Genomic DNA, 20,418 nt, shown 5'->3' with positions numbered 1-20,418 from the left:
CTTCACTCCCCGTCCACACCACAGTTTTCCATCATGCTAAGCTACCCCTTTCCTGGGCCTTTGACTAGAGAGAGCAGGCTTTTCTTTGGGGGTTATTTTTCTTTTGTCTGCACCCATTGGTATTTCTTTTTAAAAAAAATAATAAAGAACAATTTTTTTTTCTTTTTGAATAAAGAACATTTTTAAAAGGTCTTATATGCCCAAATTTTAATACAATGCTCTATACACACATTTGCTGCTAAAAATTAAAATAGCACATCAAAAGACTGGTTACAATTCAAATTTTTGAAAACCAGAGAATCTAGCTAACGCACCCTGTCCTAGTCATGCTCTGGCCAAACCACCCAATGTTTTCTTTTTACATTCCTTCCACACAAGTTACTTGCTTCTAATTCTTGATTTGGGTTTTCCTCTTACTGACTTCAGGCTTCTAAAACACAATGACAACACTCCAGACCTATCAGTGCTTCTTTGGGTCAAATAAATACAGAAGTGAAGCATTCAGATGCGAACTACATAGATTCCTTGTAAATTAGTGGCATTGCGGTAGACAAGAAAAAGATATAAAAAAAGACATCACAAAACTTCCATCATAGGTTATCAAAATATTGGTATACTGTCTGTCCTAGCACAGAGTAGCGTTCCCAAGCTGCTGCAGAATGACCTTGCAATTACTAGCAAGAAAAAAAAAAGTACAAGAATAAAGTTTATGGCTAAATCAACTCCATGTCAAAAGTTATTCTCCATACTAATATTATCAGAAGGCTCTCCGTGATATAAGCAATAATGACAGTTATACCTAAATCTTCTGAATCTTGATTCCATCTCAGGTTTCCTTTCTTGCTGGTCTTTCTTAAGCAGAGACAGGGTACCATATCTAATAACTTGTAACATCTTTTGTATCTTTTCTTTCCGAGCAGCTGCCAATGTCCTTACTCCCTGTCTCCTGCAGAGCATGCCTTGACCCAACCCCAGTCCAAACCCCTTCAAGTGTTTTCCTCTCTCCTGCTGTTGGGGTGAACGTTCTGGTAGAAGGGAAGGGAATTTGGTACTAGGGTTGAGAGTCAGGTTACCAAGGTGCTTTGCTAGTACTTCTGAGTCAGCTTGAGTGCCCTCTGACTTCTTCACGGAGCATCTGAAAAGACTCCGGCCGGGGTCAAGGTTGTGTTAAGCTTTGGCGAGTCCATTGGAAGTCTAGTCACAGCCTGAAGCTCCTCCTCGATCCTCTCAAAGTGTTCAATGCTGAAGTCTCTCAAATTGGTACAAAGTAGCCCCCCCAAAAGAACCAATGTAGCCCAGAAAGAGTGAGAAAATTCCAAATTGCAACAAAACGTGGTGAAAGGAAGAGCTAACCCACACCCATTGGCGTTCCAAGCTTGCTGGCTCTTTAGCTCCAAGTCTGGGGAATTCGAGAAAACCCAGGGATTTCGCCACCATGTTCCTTCTTGTTCCCAAGGTCCCTACTTGGTGTGCCTTCTCTCCACCTTTCAGAGTCTTTTACGTTCATTTTTAATATAATGTCCAAGGTTTGTAATTGTACTTAGCAGGAGGAATCGGGGAAAGTACATCTATTCGACATTCCCAGAACTGTTGTTCATTTTTTATATATTGATACTTAACACCTATAATTTGTGTACTGAAATACAATGCATAAAAAATGTGTTATTAGAATGTTTATAGGAAAAGATAAAAGTTCTATTTGACCTTGGCTCTTGGAGATAACCCCTTGTTAGCAATTTGGCAGGTGATCATATAGACTTTTTTTTAGATGTAGCTATAGATCTTTAAAAAACATAATTGGAAGCATCCTTTTGGCCACAGTGACTAGAAATGAGTCTGTGCTATCTAAAGGAGAAAAGGAAACTTAGCAGAAGACTACGGGGGCATCTCATGAAAGCCCAGCCTAAGCAGAACTCAACGGAGTTGCTTCTCTCCCACCTCCCTTAGCCTCCTCTGCCTGTTCCGGTGGGTCTTACTGCCCTCTGCTTATTCTCCCAAGGTCACCAAAACCCCGCGCCACCCAGTCCAATGGCCCTTATCTGCCCTGGTTTTGTGGGTCTTGCAGCAAGATTTCACACTCCTTCCTCGAACCTCTCTAGTTTTGAGTTTCTGTGACATCATGTTCTCTTCTTACTTCTCGAGTTGCACTTTCTCAGTATCCTTTTGCTGGTTCTGTCCGTGCCACCTCTTAACACTGGTAGCCCCAGGCAGGACTGAGCCCCAGGCGCCCCACTCTCTGTTCACACCGTTCCTAGTCTGAGTGACCGCTATCCTCAATGCCTCTCCATGGAGGTCAAAAGGGGATATAATTTGGACAAAGCAGGACTCTTGCTTTCCCCTTCTGGATGGTGCTCTTCCCAGGATTGCCCATCTCAGCAGATGTGACCCGCCAATCTTCACTGAAGGGGAAAACAGACGGGGATCAAATATCTGAAAAGGCTGCCCATCCACATGGGTACCAGACTTTAATCAGCCCTGATGCAAAGTCTGCTGTGCACCTTCTATAGAGATTTTGACCTACATTGAAGTCTAGATTTTCTTAAGCCATTTCCATCTGATTTAGACATAATGTCAGTCCTTGGCTCTGGCCTGTCAGCATTGGGTTTTAGTCTGCAGTGTGTGCATATCTCTTCCTTTGGTCTAGTCTTCATGGGTGTATTTGGTAAGAAGTCGGGAGAAGCTGAATCAATGCCCGCCGTCCTAATGTCACAGTAAATAGCCCCTTAGAGTCCTAGAGACTTCTAGACTGGGCTACATGGGACTCTTGGAATCAGTGTTTGTTTCATAAAAAGCTGTAACAGTCACACATGGCCAAGTATCAGGAGGAATGTCTGATTTCAGTTCTGTCCACAAACATTGATAGTTTCTTTTCTTGTTTGATAAGTTTTTCTTGCACTAACGAACTATACTCATGAATGGGATATAGAGGGAGAGGCGAGAGGTTTCTCTTATACAATTGGGACGGGATTGAGAGAGAAGGAGACTTGAGAAGATGGATATGCCTGTGTCTGAGAGCAGTTACCTGTTGCTGAATTAACAGAGAGACCTCGGGGTGCTAAGTGGTTTCCACTCTGGGAGGGAAGAAAAGATGATGGAGGGAAGAGGTCATGGATTAGACCAGTCTGTGCCCAATATTTTTCCATTAGTAAAGCACCTGGGAGTCATAGTGCTCCCTAAAAATCTTCTTTGCTCAAGACTGTAAAATACTCACGCCTGTCTTCCAAGCTGAAAATGATTTCGCAGAAAGTGAGCAGCCTGTGATGAATGCAGTGTGTCACAACCACAATCTTTTTCCACATCCAGAAAAACCCCCAGAAAGCTCCCAGATGTATGTGTCATTGACCTTTCTGGAGTTTTTACATCTACACTCAGGTTTTTTGTTTTGTTTTGTTTTCATTTTGCTTTCTTACTTTGTGAGCATTTGTTGGCAAACAAGATAGGCTCCACATTCGAAAGGTGGCAGAATTAACTAGTCTTCGGGGCCAGGTGCTGATGGATTAGCCTAGGGGCCCATTGAATTTGGCTGCTACCTAGAGTTTTTACCTTAGTAAATTTTTAGTCTTCATCTTGGCAGTAACTTCAGTTTGCTCCATTACGGTTTCCTTTAATGTGCATAGAGAAGCCACATTGCATAGGACAGGTCAAGAGAGGACATACATCACTTACCAGCCAAGAGATCTCTTTGTTACTCAGTCTGCTCATCTTTAAGATGAGCGTAAGAGAGGATCCTATAGATCCAATGGGTTAATTCATAGAAAACAGCCCCAGGACAGTGCCTAGCACATGGTAAGCCCTCAATTAGCATCAGCTGCGATTGTTATAATTATTATATGGGAAGGCAAGTACTGTATTGCTTTCTTTTCAGTACTCTTCCCTTCTACGTGGATAGAAGGGACTCAGAGAGACCTGGGTTCAAATTCTGCCTAGGGCTACCTGCATGTTGTGCAACCCTGGGCAAGTCATTTCGCCACCAGGAGCTGCGCTTTCCTCATCCCGGCACGGACGTTCAGAGTTTTATGGGGCTGTTCAGAATCACTGAGACCATGTGCTTTGAACCCTACGCACAGTGTCGGGCACAGTCAGTGCTGCGTGCATGTTAGCATGTTTCTCCTTCCCGCCTCCGTTCCTCATCTTGTTTCTTCTTGGTCTTAATCATGACTTTGTCTTCCTGAGCACTCATGGGCTCTTTCCTGGCAGAGAGGAGAGTGAGCCAAGTGGGGGGGCAGGTGAAGCCTTCTCTATGCTCCCTCAGGAGTTACCCGTTTTTACGCACTTCTCCTTCACCCTGCTACCTCCTCTTCTCTGCCCCGCCCCCCGCCATGACATCTCCACCTAACTTTGCCTATGGCCTCCCTCTCCTGGCCCTGGAGGGTGGGAGGCCACTAGCCACTGCCACTGCTGTAATAGACTCATTTGTTAGCTGAATGTCCCTCCAGGAATCTTACATCTTGAAAAATAAGCTAGATCAGAGGAAGTGAGTAACCCTAACCCATGGGGAACGAATCACTGACAAGGAGAATTCAGGCACTTTTTTGTGTAAGACATCTTCCCTGGAAGCCCCAAATTCTGACACAGGCGAAACCGCATCCTCAGTCCTTTGTCTAGAAAACATTAGAAGTGATTTCCTACAAACACGGCACAGGAAAGAACGTGGGCTTTGGGAGTCAGGCCAACTTTGGATGTGCTTCCTGCTCAGGCCACAGGAACTACTGCCGTAGGAACTTGGGCAGATAAGTGACTGACTCTCTCTGTTCCGCAGGAATCGTGAAAACCTGATTATCTCATGGAGTGATTATGATCATTAAACCTTCCCTTCTTCCTTCCCTCCTTCCCTCTCTCCCTCCTTCCCTCCTTTCCTGCCTTTCTTCCTCCCTTCCTCCTTCCCTCCCTCCTTCTCTCCTTCCCTCCCTCCTTCTCTCCCTTCCTTCCTTCCTTCCTTCCTTCCTTCCTTCCTCCCTCCCTTCCTTCCTTCCTTCCTTCCTTCCTTCCTTCCTTCCTTCCTTCCTTCCTTCCTTCCTTCTTTCCTTTCCTCCCTCCCTCCCTCCCTCCCTTCCTGCCTTCCTTCCTCCCTCCCTCCTTTCCTTCCTTCCTTCCTTCCTTCCTTCCTTCCTTCCTTCTTTCCTTTCCTCCCTCCCTCCCTCCCTCCCTTCCTGCCTTCCTTCCTCCCTCCCTCCTTTCCTTCCTTCCATCCTTCCTTCCTTCCTTCCTTCCTTCCTTCCTTCCTTCCTTCCTTCCTTCCTTCCTTTCCTCCCTCCCTCCCTCCCTCCCTCCCTCCCTCCCTTCCTTCCTTCCTCCCTCCCTCCCTCCCTCCCTCCCTCCCTCCCTCCTTCCTTCCTTCCTTCCTTCCATCCTCCCTCCCTCCCTCCCTCCCTCCCTCCCTCCCTCCCTCCCTCCCTCCTTCCCTCCCTTCCTTCCTTCCTTCCTTCCTCCCTCCCTCCCTTCTTTCCTTCCTTGCTTCTTTCCTGGCTGAAATTTACAGATGATTGACATTTTTATATAATGTCATAAAGATGTTAATTCATTTTTTTAGCTCTTTTTTTTAAAATTGATTTTATTTTGCAAGAGAGGCAGGGGGAGAGAGGGAGAGAGAGAGAGAGAGAGAGAGAGAGAGAGAGAGAGAGAGAGAGAGAGAGAGGAACATCGAGCTGCTCCTGTCTGTGCCCTGACGGGGGAATTGAACTGGCAACCTGTGTGCTCTGGATCAATGCTTCCACCAACTGAGCTATCCAGCCAGGGCATAGTTTGTTTGGGGTTTTTTCCAGCTCTTTTAAAAAATTGTAGTAAGGTACACTTGACATAAAATGTACCACTTAACCATTTTCAGGCGTACAGGGCAGTAGTGTTAGCGCTTTCACATTGTGCAGGTGACCTCCAGAACTCTTTTCCTCTTGCGAACCTGAAACTCTGTACCCATTAAACAATAACTCCTCATTTCCCTCTCCCCTCAGCACCTGGTGACCACTTTCTGTCCCTGTGAATTTAGCTGCTTTATGTGTCCCATATAAGTGGAACCATATTTTCTTTTTTGTGATGGCTTATTGCACTTAGCACAATGTCCTCCAAGTTCATCCCGGTTGTGGCATGTGTCCAAATTGCCTTCCTTTTTAAGGCCAAATAACATTGCAGGGTAGAGACCACATTTTGTTTAGCCAGTCATCTGTTGATGCCTACTTGGGTTGCTTCTATCTTTTGGCTGTTGTACATAATGCCACTCTGACCGTGGGTGGACAGTGCGTCATTCAAATACCTGCTTTCAGTTCTTTTTGCTATATACCCTGAAGCAGAATTATTGGGTCACATGGTAATTCCATTTTGAATTTTTTTAGGAACTAGAATACTGTTTTCCTAGTGGCCATACCATTTTACATTTTCACCAACAGCGCCTAGAGGTTCCAACTGCTTCACGTTCTTGCTGACGCTTATTTTTGTTTGGTTTTGGTCTTGATAGTAGCCATACTAATTGGTGTGACAGTGTATCTCATTGTGGTTTTGATTTAAAATTCCCTGATGGTTAGTGATGTTGAGCATATTTTCATGTGCTGATTGGTCATTAGCTTGTCTTCTTTGCAGGAATGATTATTCAAATCCCCTGTCCATTTTTAAATTGGGTTGTTTGTTTTGCTCTTGTTGAGTTTATAGCAATTCTTTATATAGTCTGGTCATTAAGGTCTTATCAGATATATGATTTACAAGAATTTTCCCCTATTTTCTTGGTTTCCTTTTCACTCTTGTTCTTTCGATGCACGGGGTTTTAACTTTTGATGCAGTCAAGGTCATCTATTTTCCCTTTTGTTTTCTGTGCCTATAGTGCCACGTTCAAGAAATCATTGCCAAATCTAATGTGATGAAGCTTTCGGCCAACTTTTTCTAAGAGTCTTATAATTTAAGTTCTTTGCAATTTGTCTCTGATCCATTTTGAATTAACTCTTTATGATATTGAATCTGCCTAACTAACAACAAGGTATGCATTTCCACTTATTTGCCTCTTTTGTGTCCCTCAGTTTTATTTCATTAGAATTGTGCACATTTGTAAAGTTTATTTTCTCTCCCTTTGTCCTTTTTTGTTGCTATTATATACAGGATCTTCTACTAACACAATTTCTGGGGGGGGGGGGTATTTGTATAATTGAATAATATCAATTTCTGTTTTAATTTGCACCCAACCACCTTCCCTAATTCTATTTTTTGTTATAGTCATTTTTTCAGTTGATTATTTTGGGGTTTCTATAAATATCTTGAGGGTAAAAAAAAGATGAATTATGACAATTTTATATTTGGCAAAGCTACAATTTATAGTGAGACCCACTGAATGATGTACAACAAATGGTCTTAGAAAGTACCTAACCCACACACTCATCCTGAAGCTACTCGAAATGCCCTAGCTGAGCAAGAAATTAATCACAGTAAAAAAACTCATGGGACAGCATGGCACAAAACAGCGAACAATGAAACAAATCAAATTAAAGCCATTGGCCAAAACAAACAAACAATTGCTATTATCATAGTCGCTATACTTACTATAAATGTTGAAAATAATTATTTAAAGAATTGCAGTGTAGCATAAAGGTATTTACTACACATTGGACCTGTAGTAAAAGAAGATACAATGTTATAATTTGAAGATTAAAAGGCCTAAAATCACTGATTCAGATATAATTTTAGAAACTATATGGAAATTATAGATACAGATCTTTGCTAATACATTTTTAGATCTTGATTAAAAATGAGTGATACTGTCAAAAACCTGAATTCACAGAATTGACATGTGAGGAAGTTGAGTACCTAAACAGCCCAAAAACTCCAGGAGAAATTTGCAAAAGGATTCCAAATATAACTTTGTGGAGAGGCACTGAGGTCACTGACTGTGGGGAAGCCAAGGATATTCCCCCCTAAGCAAATGGTGCCATGACTATCCTGGGGTTCTAAGCTCCGTTTTCAGTTACAGATTTACTACCTTCTAATCTGAGCGAGTTGCTTCACAGCTCAGTCTCCATTTTTTTAACCTGTAGAATGGGAGATTTGCACTAAATGATCTCTAAGGTGCCCTCCTCATCTTATAGTCTATGTATATGTGTACTTGCAAATTAGAGAACATTGCCTTCCAAGCCTGATATGCAAGCAAATTATCGGGGGAGTATTTTATCTCTTGGCCCAGTTTCAGAGGCATCTAGAGTTGGGGAGCAGAATTGTGTATGCTAGGAAAGTATCCTTATAGTTAATAGGCAGTATTTATTGAAAGCTTATTTTGTGCCAGGCACTATTCTAAATATTTTTTGTATGTTAATGCATTTTTATCAACCTTGTGTTCTCACAGACACCAAGAACACATCTGGCATGTTCTGTTCTTTTAGATGACACGAAATCAGTGTTAGACACAAATGCAAACTGAGCATCAATACCTTATGGTAACATTTGGTCATAGGTGTCATTGAGATGTTCCAGAATATATTAACTCCTACCTTTTTATAGGTTGCCATCCAAATGAAAACGCAGCTAACTATTCTCACAAAGAACCCTTAGAAACCCTTCAAGAACCCCAGAGAGTCCAATCTCAGTTCAGGAACATTGATTTAGGGTAGTTTAAGGCAGCCAACCCTGCACTAATCTACCCACAGTAACTAGGAACTAGGAGTATACATGGAATAGCAAGTTTATGAAAGGCAGCAAGGCACTGGATAACCACCCAGAAAGATATCTAAAGGATATGTAAGGTTATATAACGGCCTGACCTGTGGTGGCGCAGTGGATAAAGCGTCGACCTGGAAATGCTGAGGTCGCCGGTTCGAAACCCTGGGCTTGCCTGGTCAAGGCACATATGGGAGTTGATGCTTCCAGCTCCTCCCCATTGTCTCTCTCTCCTCTCTCTCTCCCTCTCTGTCTCTCTCTCTCCCTTTCTCTCTCCTCTCTAAAATGAATAAATAAAATTAAAAAAAATAAAAAAAAAAAAAGGTTATATAACTATATAAAAAGTCTTAGAGTTGTGTATGCCCTCCACCCAGCTTCCCTTAATGTTTACAACTCACATAACATGGTACAGTTATCAAAAACGAAGAACAGCCTGACCAGGCGGTGGCACAGTGGATAGAGTGTCGGACTGGGATGCGGAGGACCCAGGTTCGAGACCCCGAGGTCACCAGCTTGAGCGCAGGCTCATCTGGTTTGAGCAAAAAGCTCACCAGCTTGGACCCAAGGTTGCTGGCTCGAGCAAGGGGTTACTCGGCCTGCTGAAGGCCCACGGTCAAGGCACATATGAAAAAGCAATCAATGAACAACTAAGGTGTCGCAATGCGCAATGAAAAACTAATGATTGATGCTTCTCATCTCTCCATTTCTGTCTGTCTGTCCGTGTCTGACTCTCTCTCTGTCTCTGTACAAAAGAAAAAAAGAAAAGAAAATGCTGAACATTCCTAAATTTAAAAAAAAACCCAAAAAACGAAGAACAACTGGTATGACACTGTACAGTGCTATAGACTTGATTGAATTTTAGCTGTTAGCCCCTAATGTTCCCTCTCAGTTCCAGAGTCCATTCCAGTATCCACATTACAGTTAGCTTGTTGTGTCTCCTCAGTCTCTTGCAATCCGTGCCAATTCTTCAGTCTCTCCTTATCTTTATGACTTGACACTTTGGTGAGTACTGGTCAACTCTTTTATAAATTTTTTTTTAACTTGGTTTTGAGTGATCTTTTCTCATGATTAGATTATGGTTGTGTGTTTTTAGAAGTATCCACAGAAGTGATGTCATGTCCTCTTCAGTGCATGATATCAGGGGATAGATGATGTCTTCTTTTTTTTCTCTCTCTTTTTTTTTTTTTTTTACTGATTTGATTGATTGATTGATGTTTACAGAGAGGGGGGCAGGAAACAGGAAGTAGTTGCTTCACTCTAGCTGTTCATTGGTTGCTTGTCATAGGTGCCTTGACCAGGCAAGCCCAGGGTTTCAAACTGGTGACCTCCATGTTTTAGGTTAGTGTTCAATCTACTGAGCCACCACAGGCCAGGCAATGATGGCTTCTTATTGGTCATGTTAACTTTGCTCATGAGGTTTTTAGGTGGTACTGGGTCCCTCCACTCTGAAGTTATTACTTTCCCCTATTAACTGATTAATTTCTTGGGGAAAATACTCTAAGATTATGCAAATGTCCTGTTCCCTCTAAGATTTTTGCCCATAGATTTTAGTATCAATTGCCTGCAGAATTCTTGCTGTGGTGTTTGCCTAATGGTGATTTTGTATTACTGTCATTCCTCTCACAAATTGTTAATTGGTATTCTTTTGTAAAGGAGACTCTTTCTCCTCTATTTATTTATTTTATTATTTATAACAGTAGTGTAGACTCATGAGTATTTACTTCAATCTATGAATTATACCCCAACACTTTCATTAGATATTTTGTTTTTCAAATTATCCTGGCTTTGGCCATTGAAAGCTCCTTCAAGCTAGCTCTCATGTCTGTTGATACTCCTTATGCTTTTGCAAATACTGACTGATTTTCCTGTATTACAAGGTGCTCGGGGTTTATCATGTATATTTCCTGTTCTAGTCATTTATCCAAGGAGCCCTGGTTCCTTGATTAGAAAGTGGTATTTAGAAACCAAGATCTGGGCACTAGGTGTGCTCACTGTTAGAGACTCTGCTGTTTCTAGCCTTTCTCAGCAGGCAGAGCTAGAAAATAGATGCATGCATATTAGTTCAAGCATATACACATTGTTTTTACTTTCACACGTATCTATCTGTATATGCATTAACAACCATGAGTCCATACTGATTTCTCCTGTTCCAGTCTAACGCTGTGAGATTGGGTCATTCTAGACTTCCCCCTTTTCCTTATTTGTAATTTCTTTCTCCATCAGTCAGAAACTTGCTCTCATTATCTATGATATATTTCCTTCTTTGTCCAACCCTAGTGTACACATAAAGAAGTTCCGGAACTTTTCGCCCACATCCCTGTGAGCGACAGGTGCCGTAACTAGAAGTAATATTTGTACGCGGTTATTTAGCCTCATAGTATCCAGTCGAAATGCTGTTTTCCACAGTTACTCAGGTTAGTTCACTCCCCATCCCTTTCAATGTGGTTATGTTGATCACTTCTACTACAGTTAAGTTCATCTGTTACTGTTTGTATCCCGTTTTTTGCCTGCCCCCTAATACCCTGTTGCATTGGAGTTGTTCGTTAATTTGGGGTATAGGGAATATCACTATGGTCCTAAGAGTCAACACAACACAGAAAGGTATTCCCAGGGAAGCGCTGCTCCCCCTCACTCACTCCCATGCCTTCTCACTACCCCCTCCGTCCCACCCTTTCTCACCCCATCTCTTTAGTTTCTGGTGTAGACTTCCTGTATTGGCAGTGAGAATTTTTAAGTCAGGTCTCCGAAGAGAATCTGCCTTAAGCAGTCAGGCAGAGGAGTGTAGGGGCAGGAAGGGAGGTCCAGCCTCGGGTGACGATAGGAACGGGGAGAGAGAGATGTGACCCGGGACCAAAGCAGGTGGATGTGGAGCAGGACCACATGTCTCGGGGTCTCTCTTATTCCCACCTGTAGGGCTAAGGCTTCAGCACAGGCCTGGAATGTTCCAGAACACCAGGGAAGCAGCATGGGGTGCCCACCAAGCCCGGAGGGCCATGCTTCCCTCCCAATTCTGCCATTCCTCAGCATCCCAGAAGTCTCCCGAGAAGAGGTGCCCTCTCCGTGCCTGTGTGGGGGGCAGCCTGAGGACGCTGGGCCCAGGCAGACCCTGACCTCTGACTAGTCCGGCACAGTAGGGAAGACGACCCCTAGTTTGCATCAAGGGCTTATGCCCGTGATGCGGAACCTATGACACGCGATTCAGCACTGACACGCAGAGAGGTATGGGGCCACATGCCAAGAAGGACGTTTCATCCTGGGCTCCTGCACGGTCAGGTGCAGTGGCTGAGGATAAAACATTTGCTGTAGTGTACATTCTGTGCTAGAGGTCTGTAGGACAAAACAACAGAACTCCGGCACAGAGCGTCTGGTTCTGGGACTTCCGGTTAGGCCGTTAGGGGATCTTTGACCTCACTTCCGGCCGGCAGAGCAGGGAACTGCAGAATGCCGTGGGGGATGCATCTCTGGGGGCCCTGTGATCGCCATTACCAGCAGCCACACACCCACAGCAACCATCATCCAATCTACTGTTCTGGGGTGTCGTGGATTTCTAATTGACCATCATTAGTGAGATAAGTGAGGGGAGGCTGGGAGAGGCGAGGGCCTGTGCTATGGGTGCCGTTTCCCACCATTAGAAATAGCAGCAGCCGTCTTAATTTACATAAGATGCAACTTGCAGAATTTCAAGACAGCATCTGGGCTCAGGTGTTTGTCGACTTGAGGTCAAAGCTTGAGAATCTGGAAAGGTGCCGCTTGGAGAATCGAGAGGAGTGCCACTACGAACAGGAAATTAGGAGTGCCTGGAACCGATTACCAGACACTTTTAGCACCCTGAAAGATATAGCAATGGCTTTACTCACAATTTTTCCCTCTACGTACTTTTGTGAGACCTTATTCTCAGCGTTAAATAATATCAAAACCAACAAAAGAAACAGATTGACAGATGAAGTTAGTAGCGCTTGCTTGGGCTTGAAGTGTACAAAATACCAACCTTCAATTGAAGGTTTAGCCAATGAAATTCAGCAACAAAAAAGTCACTAATAGGCAGGTTAGTTAAAGAATTGCCCCTCCCCTTCACTTTCATGGCACCCCACACAAGTTAAATAATATCAAGACCAACAAAAGAAACTGACTGACAGATGAACAAAGAAGTCACTAAGCAGGTAAGTTAAATAATTAGTTTTTGGTTTATTAAATACAGTTATATATTACAATTACACATTTTTGTTATTTAAACTATAAATATTGCAAAATTATGGGGTTTTTTTCTCAAAGTGACACACCACCCGACTTATGCTCGGTTTTTTGGCGAATTTTGATACACCAAGCTCAAAAGATTGCCCATCGCTGGCTTATGCGAACACGATCCTGTCCTGCTCAGGGTCCCCAGTCAAGAAGCCTCCGTACTGGCTCAGAAGAGGAACTTGGAGTTGGGGGCAGACCCTGTTGTCGAACGTTTCAACACTGCCCTGCTGTGGCTGTGGGGCAATCCCCATTCCTGGCAGCCACTGGGATTTCACAACAGGAGCTCCTTTTAGCAAGGTGGAGGGGGGTGGGGGCTGGGGGGCTGGCAGAAGCCAGGCCTCGCTTGCTGAGCCCGTGAAAAAAGGCATCATCCCTTGGGACAGAAGGATGCCACCTTCTGCCCTCTTCATCTCTGCCCCAAAGCCACTGGGGTTCTGCTGACAAGTCACAAGGAGTGCTGATGACTAATTCATCGAACGGAAATGAGCGTGCCAAGGGACCAGGCAGTCAGTGGGTGAAACCCCAGGGCAGCTCAACTGAGGATGCCCGACTGGGTCCCCGGCGCCTGGGGCAAGTCCTGCCTCTATGAGGAGCTTGGGGGCCAGCTCTCTAGATGGCCTCAGATGCTGCCCAGTGCCCGTCCGTGGAGGAAGGCCTTGATCGCCTCCAGTGAACAGCCGGGGACACAGAGGCCAGGAGAAGGGACCGTCCCAGGAGCCCAGGGAAGGAAAGAAGCATAGGCCCCAGGCGTTGGAGGTGTGTGGGGAGCAGCCTTCAGCCTCGGTGAAGAACGCCGTGTCCTGTCCCCTCAGGATGGGGTGGGACCGAAGGGGCGTTGGCCGAAACCGTGTATTTGCATCGTGTGTTTGCATCACTAACAGTGGGACACCATGGAGCAGGGTGACTCATTCTGACCTCATGACACAACAGCTGGATCCACGGCAGCAGGGCTGGGCAGAGGGGATCTTTCACCCCCGTTGGCACGGCAAAGCCCTCGCTCTAGACTGCAGGCACCGAGGCCCCGTGGGCCACCATGATCATCGCCCAGTTCAGCCAAGAACGCGGCTTCTGTGAGCCCTGGCCCAGCTGCTTAGACGGACGTGGTGGCCTCGAGGTGCCCGGCAACTGGGAGTCTGGGTCACTTAAAACGAGATCATGTTGTAGTTCGTTGAGCCTTCCTTTGTGGGGTAGAGCATGAGTTGGTTTTAGTTTTCTTCAGTAACTGCGTTTGATGGCGCTAAGGGACAGAATGCGTGTCCCTGCTTCCGCTTCTGCCCTGGGGCCGCAGGGAGGAAATCAGCCCTTGGAGACAAAGCCCTGCAGGTGACATCTCGCCCAGCTGGCCATTTATGTCCGGAACTCATCCTTTCAAAGGCACCTGGCCTCCAGCCCCTTCAGCAGGCCCTGTCGGTACAGAACCTGAGGGGACCAGGCCTGGGAGGGTCCTGTGCTCGGGCCGCCACTGAAGGCGGAAGGGTGAGACCTCATCTCAAGGGTTTGCTCTCCGGGACCCACATCCAGGCCGAGTCCCAGCATAGTCCAGGCCAAGAAGGGGACCGAAAGCCTGCGAAGTGCCCGGCCCGGCTCAGGGTCCGCGGACCGCTGGCTGGACTCCCTGTGTGGAGTCAGCAGACAAAAGGCCCAGAGGCCACTGGGGATGTTGCCCTGGAAGGGCCCGAGCACCTCTCCAGGCTTTGAGGTGCCGCTAATGGAAACACCCCAGGCCCGTGGTCCTGAGTGGCCAGTGTGAGTTTTTCCACTCAGGTTGCCCCCTCAGCAGCGGGAAGTACGGGCCCCAGAAGGCTGGTCTGTGCCCCGAGGTCTCCGTCCGTGGCTGGCTCATTCCTGCACCCAGACCTTTGTGTATGCTGTCCACTCTTTCTGGAACATTCTCACCCCACTTCCAACTTTTTTCCCGACTTCCTCGTTCATCTTAAATGTCCCTTCGGGGAGGCTTCGTGACCTCCAACAACCTTGAGTGGGCTCCCCGTTGGGCCCCTCCCACACGGTCACTTTCTTCAGAGCATGATCACCTTCTGCGATGACCTCGTTCCTTGTTAAACTGGTTTTGAGTGTCTGCCTCCCACCAAGAAGCCGGCCTGCTTCATTCAATGCCGTGTCCCTCCTGCCGGACACAGACTGGGTGGTCATTAAATATATGAGGGAATGGATGCATGCAGACCCCTGCGCCGTCCCAGGGACATCACTGCGGGGATGAGATGCTGGACAGCCCGCAGGGGGCCGTGTTTCCCTGGACACGTGCTTCCTCCCCGGCTGGGGCAGTGGGAGGGTCTGCCCGCTGGGCCCCCGTGAGCTGAATGCCCGCCATGCGGCTGAGGCCAGGGAGGGATCCCGTGGCTCTCTCTGTGCATATCGTCTGCGTGGCTCAGCTCTGGGCTGAGCTGCTGGTTGTGGTTTCCCGGCCCACCCCCGGTTCCACGGAGCTGGACCGCTGCCTCTCCGGCTACCCTCTTCGACCTGGCCCGACGGGCCGGCCACGGAGCCTGCCTGGGAGGCTGAAGGCGGTGACGTTCCCAAAGGGAGGGGTGGCTGCGGTGACATTCCCAAAGGGAGGGGTGGCTGCGGTGACATTCCCAAAGGGAGGGGTGGCTGTGGTGACATTCCCAAAGGGAGGGGTGGCTGCGGTGACATTCCCAAAGGGAGGGGTGGCTGCGGTGACATTCCCAAAGGGAGGGGTGGCTGTGGTGACATTCCCAAAGGGAGGGGTGGCTGTGGCACAGACGGTGGCACAACAGCCACCGTGTCATGAAAGAGCTTACCCAGCACATCTGCCACTGTGACATTTAATCTTCCCAACAGCCCTTTGAGGCCAATACCCCCATTATCCCATTATCCCATTTTATCGGTAAGTAAACTTGGTTTGGAAAAGTTAAAAAAATTTTTTGTGGCAAAGTCTCGTGGCGAGCAGATATCAGAGTCGAGACCCAAGTCCAAGTCCGTTGGTCCAGAGGTCAGGCTTACTCGGTGTCTGGACTACCTGCCCTGGCCCCTGAGGGACCCGGGGGCCCTCAAACATAACGGAGAAGCCGGGCTGACCCTTCTGGAGGCTCCCAGGGGCCCTCAAACGTAACGGAGAAGCCGGGCTGGCCCTTCTGGGGGCTCCCGGGGGCCCTCAAACGTAACGGAGAAGCTGGGCTGGCCCTTCTGGGGGCTCCCGGGGGCCCTCAAACGTAACGGAGAAGCTGGGCTGACCCTTCTGGAGGCTCTTAGGATTTGGCACGCCCCACAGTTCCCTGGCTGGTGCGAACCCCCCTTAGATCCCTTCTCGGTGGCTCAGCACCCTGTTCTCTCCTCGGTGGAACAGGGAGCAGGGCCACGTGGGGTGGGGATAACTGGGAACACGGCCGCGCCTGGAGAAAGCAAAGAAAAATGGCAGAAGTGGAGGTGAGGGCAGAACAGGAACAGGTGCCGGGTCCCGAACAGCCGAGCAGAGGCTGTGGCAGGGTGGGTAGGGGGTGGGGTGAGCGTGGGAGCACCCAGGGCACCGAGGGAGGGCTCTGTGCTTTTTTCCTCAGGAACAGCCCCCCCCTCATCCTGGGGGCTGGGCACGCAGGCCTGGACACTCCGAAAAAGTCCCCCAAGTGACTCTGATTTTTTCCCTTGAGGTCCCCCTGCCAGCGTCCTGGGGTCTGGCCACTGCCTGGGCACTCCCTGGGGTCTTGGAGACAGTCACTGCCGGTGGGCAGGCACCTCTCCGCTCCTGTCCCTGACCCCTCGCTTCCTGCAGCATTGTGCTGTCGGGCTGCCATTCCAGCCCTGGGGGCGGCGGTCAGCCCCCCGCCGCTGTACCCACAGCACCCAAGCGACGGCAAGGCCGATGGCTCTGGGCTGTGGTGCCCGTCGCCTGCGCTGGTGGCCTGTTCGGCCAGGGGCTCCTCGGCCCTGGGGTCTCCGGGCTGACCTGGGGTCTCCGGGCTGACCGGCGTCTGTCTGCCACGCAGGCGATGACTCAGGATGCAGCCAGGGGCGACGACGTGCACGGAGGACCGCATCCTGCACGCCCTGGAACGCTGCCTGCACGGGCTCAGCCTCAGCCGCCACGCCACCTCCTGGGCAGGTAGGTCGAGGGAGCCAGGGAGGGGCTCCTAAGGCCCAAGGAGGCCTCGGGGACCGCAGTGAGCTCTGGACCCGGCGTGGAAGCTGGCAGACTCTGATCCCAACTCTGTGTGACCTGAGCCAGCCCCTGGGCCCCACCTGGGCAGGTGCGGGGCACGGCCCCGGAAGGAGAGGAGGCCTTCTGCGGGCAGCCGTTTCTCCGTCCCGTGCTACCTTGCTCACCCTTCTCGGGGCTGAGTCTCGCTCCCTGAGCATGTGCTAGGAGCATAGTAGTTATTGACCCCGCTTAGAAAAACCACAACACTGATTCCAAAACAGCACCTGGGATTTCATAGACAGCTCTCCCCAGAATTCTGTCTACTTAGCCTCTAGTTCCTTCCTCTTCTGCACAGAGCAAGGAACAATCTCAGCAGAACTTCCATGTTTCCCCAGGACTGAGAAATCAAGGTGTCTGCAGGTGGGGGTGGTTCTGTCTCTGAAGGCTACGTGGCTAATTATAATAGTTCCTTATGCTTGCAAAGCCTTTTCCTATCCCATCCCTCACTGGCCCGTCTAACTACCCCGGCGGTTCTCAACCTGTGGGTCGCGACCCCGGCGGGGGTCGAACGACCAAAACACAGGGGTCGCCTAAAACCATCGGAAAATACATATTATACAATACATTTTTAAATAAAATATGTATTTCCGATGGCTTTAGGCGACCCCTGTGTTTTGGTCGTTCGACGCCCGCCGGGGTCGCGACCCACAGGTTGAGAACTGCTGAACTACCCCATGGTAGAGATACCTACTGCCTCTTGAACATACCTGGTCCCTTCCTACCTCAGGGCTCTTACACCTGCTGTCTAGAATTCTCCCCTCACAACTGTGTGTGCACAGCGGGCTCTTTCTCATTCAGGCCTCAGCTCAAATGTCACTCCTCCGAGAGGCTTTTCTTGGCCTTTGCAATGAAACAGATCTGGATTAAAACTCTGCCTCACTGGCTCTGTAAACTTGTGTGAGCCACTTAACCTCTCAGGACCTCACCTGCCTCGTCTGTAAAATAATAACAGGAACCACCTTCCTGAAGGGGGTGTGGGTTGGGAGGCTCAATGAAGATAGCGTGTGCAAAGGCCCAGTGCATAGTAGGCGGTCAATACATGGTAGTATTTTTCATCTTGCCTCCTACCCAGACTTTGATGGGGTTTAAGGTTATAGAATTGAGAGCCATCATTAAGTACAATAATACAAAACATCTGACTTTTACAAATGTCACAAAAACCTATGACCACGTGAAACACACTGTTAGGGGCCTTCATGACGTTGGGAGGAGCCCAGGCACATGAGGGGGCCTGGATCTCCGTGAAATTCATGGTCTAGCCACTTCCGCCCCTACTGCTCTCACTGCCCACCGCGCGCGCACACACACACAGGCCTCTATGACCACCCCTTTAACTTTTAGGGGTTTGCCCTTGCTGACTGCAGAGAAACAGAGATTGATAAAATAAGAAAGTCTGGGGAAGTTAGAGTGCCCAAGTGTTCGTCGTAGCTTTCAAAATATAAATGAATGTAGCTTCCCCTTCCTGGGCTCTGTTCCAGGCAGTCCTGGGAAGTCCCCCAGCTGTCCTAGATTCAGCCTTGTGTCGGGGTGGGGGTGGGAGGTCCCCATGGCCCCCCTCCTATTCGTCCAGCTCTCTCTGCCCCTGCCCCCCTGCCCCGCGTCTCGGAGATGCCAGCACCCTACGGTAGGATCCATCCTACGAGGACAGGATGGCTGTGGGGACTGTCCCTCCCTCCAAAGGCGCGGGGACCAGAATCAGGGCCGGTCTGCTGGGCTTGGAAGGGGATCTCAGCTCCTCTCTGTGTCCCCTGAGCTTCCGGGAATAAGAAACTTGTCAGTATGTCTTAATGGGGGCGTGATAGGCTTGAGTGTTGATCCAGAATTTTCTGAGGCTCTCCGATTGTAGAGGAGTGCTCCAGGGAAGCCCCAGTGGTCCCCACTCCTCTCCAACCCCAGACTGACCACCGCTCTTCCCCTTTCCAGCCGGGCTGTGTCTGAACTGCTGGAGCCTACAGGAGCTGGTCAGCAGGGACCCCGGCCACTTCCTGATCCTCCTGGAACAGATCCTGCGGAAAACACGCGAGGTGAGGGCCGCCCAGGGACCGCAGGGCACAGCCGGGACCGGGCTGGCGGCATCAAGAAAGGGGTCCCCACAGAACATCAGTCCGGGGTTCCTGGACCACCCAGGGGCTCAGCACCAGCCCTGGGAACCCGCGAGTTCTCTGTTTCGGCCATGCTTGGGAACCGAAGGTTTCTGGGAGGCTCTGGCCCTCCCAAGGAGACCACGTGACATGCGAGCCACTTATCAAGACAGATATTGCCTGAAAGTCAAGGTATCGACAAGAAAGGAGGAAGGAAGCCTTACTGAAATTTTTTTTTCTCAAAAAGATCCATAAAAGCAAAGATACCAAAAAGAAAACTGATTGGAAAAAAAAAAAAAGAAAAAGAAAACTGATTGGAGAGGTAAACTGAGACCTCCTCTCACAGCTCAACAGGGTTTTATGTCTAAGAGAAAGAGTGCGTTCAATGCTAAGCTGGGCTGGGGCTCCAGAGCAGCTGTGAGCCCCGACAGAGAGGAGACTGGCTCTTTCATAAAGAATTCTCTTTAAAGTTATTATTATTTTTTAATACATGGCTGAATTGGGAACATCTCAGTTAGCTGACCCTGTACCTATAAGAAGAAAGTCTTGCTTTATTAAGACCCCCAAGACCCCAGTTCCAGCACCGCCATTTGTCTGGTGCATTTCCAAGCAATCCAACACACAAAAAACCTAAACGAACCACTCTGAAGGCTTACCTTACGAACCCCAAATAGAAAGGCTCGATGATTCTGCAGTGATCGGGGACCAGCTACGTGGTCTATTCAGGAAAAAGAAAAGGAGAGTTTTCAGTTTGAGCCTGCTGACGTCACCAGGCTCAGCAGAGATGGGGGCTTTCTCTGTGTCTTCAACCACATGCACTCTAGCATGGGCTGAAAGACCAAAGCATTCTAAGTCACGTGTGGACAGGCGTGTATGTTGTGCTGGGGGGGGGGGGGCTTGACCAAAAAGACAATGCACGAAAGAGTGACTAGAACTTGTGAACATATATGGAAAAAATGTTGCGCCAGTGATAATAAAATAAATGCAAATGAAAGCCATGAGACAGGCTTTGCTTAGCAAATTAGCGAAAAGTTATAATAAACAATGTAGGGAAAGGGCAGGGAAGCTGGTACTTTCACAGGCAGAAGATATTCTAAACGGCACATCCCTTTTGGAGAGCTATTGGGCAACATGTTTCCAAGATCATAAATGTGGCTGTAGTCTTGACTGACTGATGTTACTCCTTGACCTCTATTCTAGATAAATCGTACAAATGATAAAAAAAAAAAGACATTTGCTCACTTTTTTCATTACAAAAGTAATTAAGGAGCAAGACATAATCTCAAGTGTCTAATA

The 20,418-nt window shown here is 48.1% G+C and overlaps 2 protein-coding genes across 3 annotated transcripts in view; one reads left to right on the top strand and one right to left on the bottom strand.

Moving 5' to 3' along the window:
- LOC136392588 (phosphoinositide 3-kinase regulatory subunit 5) overlaps nt 1–20,418 on the top strand; it is a 74,033-nt gene that overhangs the window by 28,894 nt on the left and 24,721 nt on the right. For both annotated transcript variants that reach the window (XM_066364859.1, XM_066364858.1), the window contains exons 2-3: nt 16,830–16,945; nt 18,965–19,065. In XM_066364859.1, coding sequence (XP_066220956.1) covers nt 16,843–16,945; nt 18,965–19,065 — 204 coding nt within the window. In that variant the 5' untranslated portion in view covers nt 16,830–16,842. The remainder of the gene's footprint in view (nt 1–16,829; nt 16,946–18,964; nt 19,066–20,418) is intronic.
- On the bottom strand, nt 730–15,196 carry LOC136392388 (developmental pluripotency-associated protein 3-like). Its single transcript, XM_066364523.1, is given in 4 exon segments — nt 730–1,127; nt 1,130–1,251; nt 14,246–14,482; nt 15,075–15,196. Coding segments are annotated over 4 exon segments (879 nt in total).

This window comes from Saccopteryx leptura, chromosome 2 (assembly GCF_036850995.1).
Source record: "Saccopteryx leptura isolate mSacLep1 chromosome 2, mSacLep1_pri_phased_curated, whole genome shotgun sequence".
Classification (NCBI taxonomy): domain Eukaryota; kingdom Metazoa; phylum Chordata; class Mammalia; order Chiroptera; family Emballonuridae; genus Saccopteryx; species Saccopteryx leptura.
Note: the sequence above shows the minus strand (reverse complement) of the source record. Positions and strands in the feature narration are given on the sequence as shown.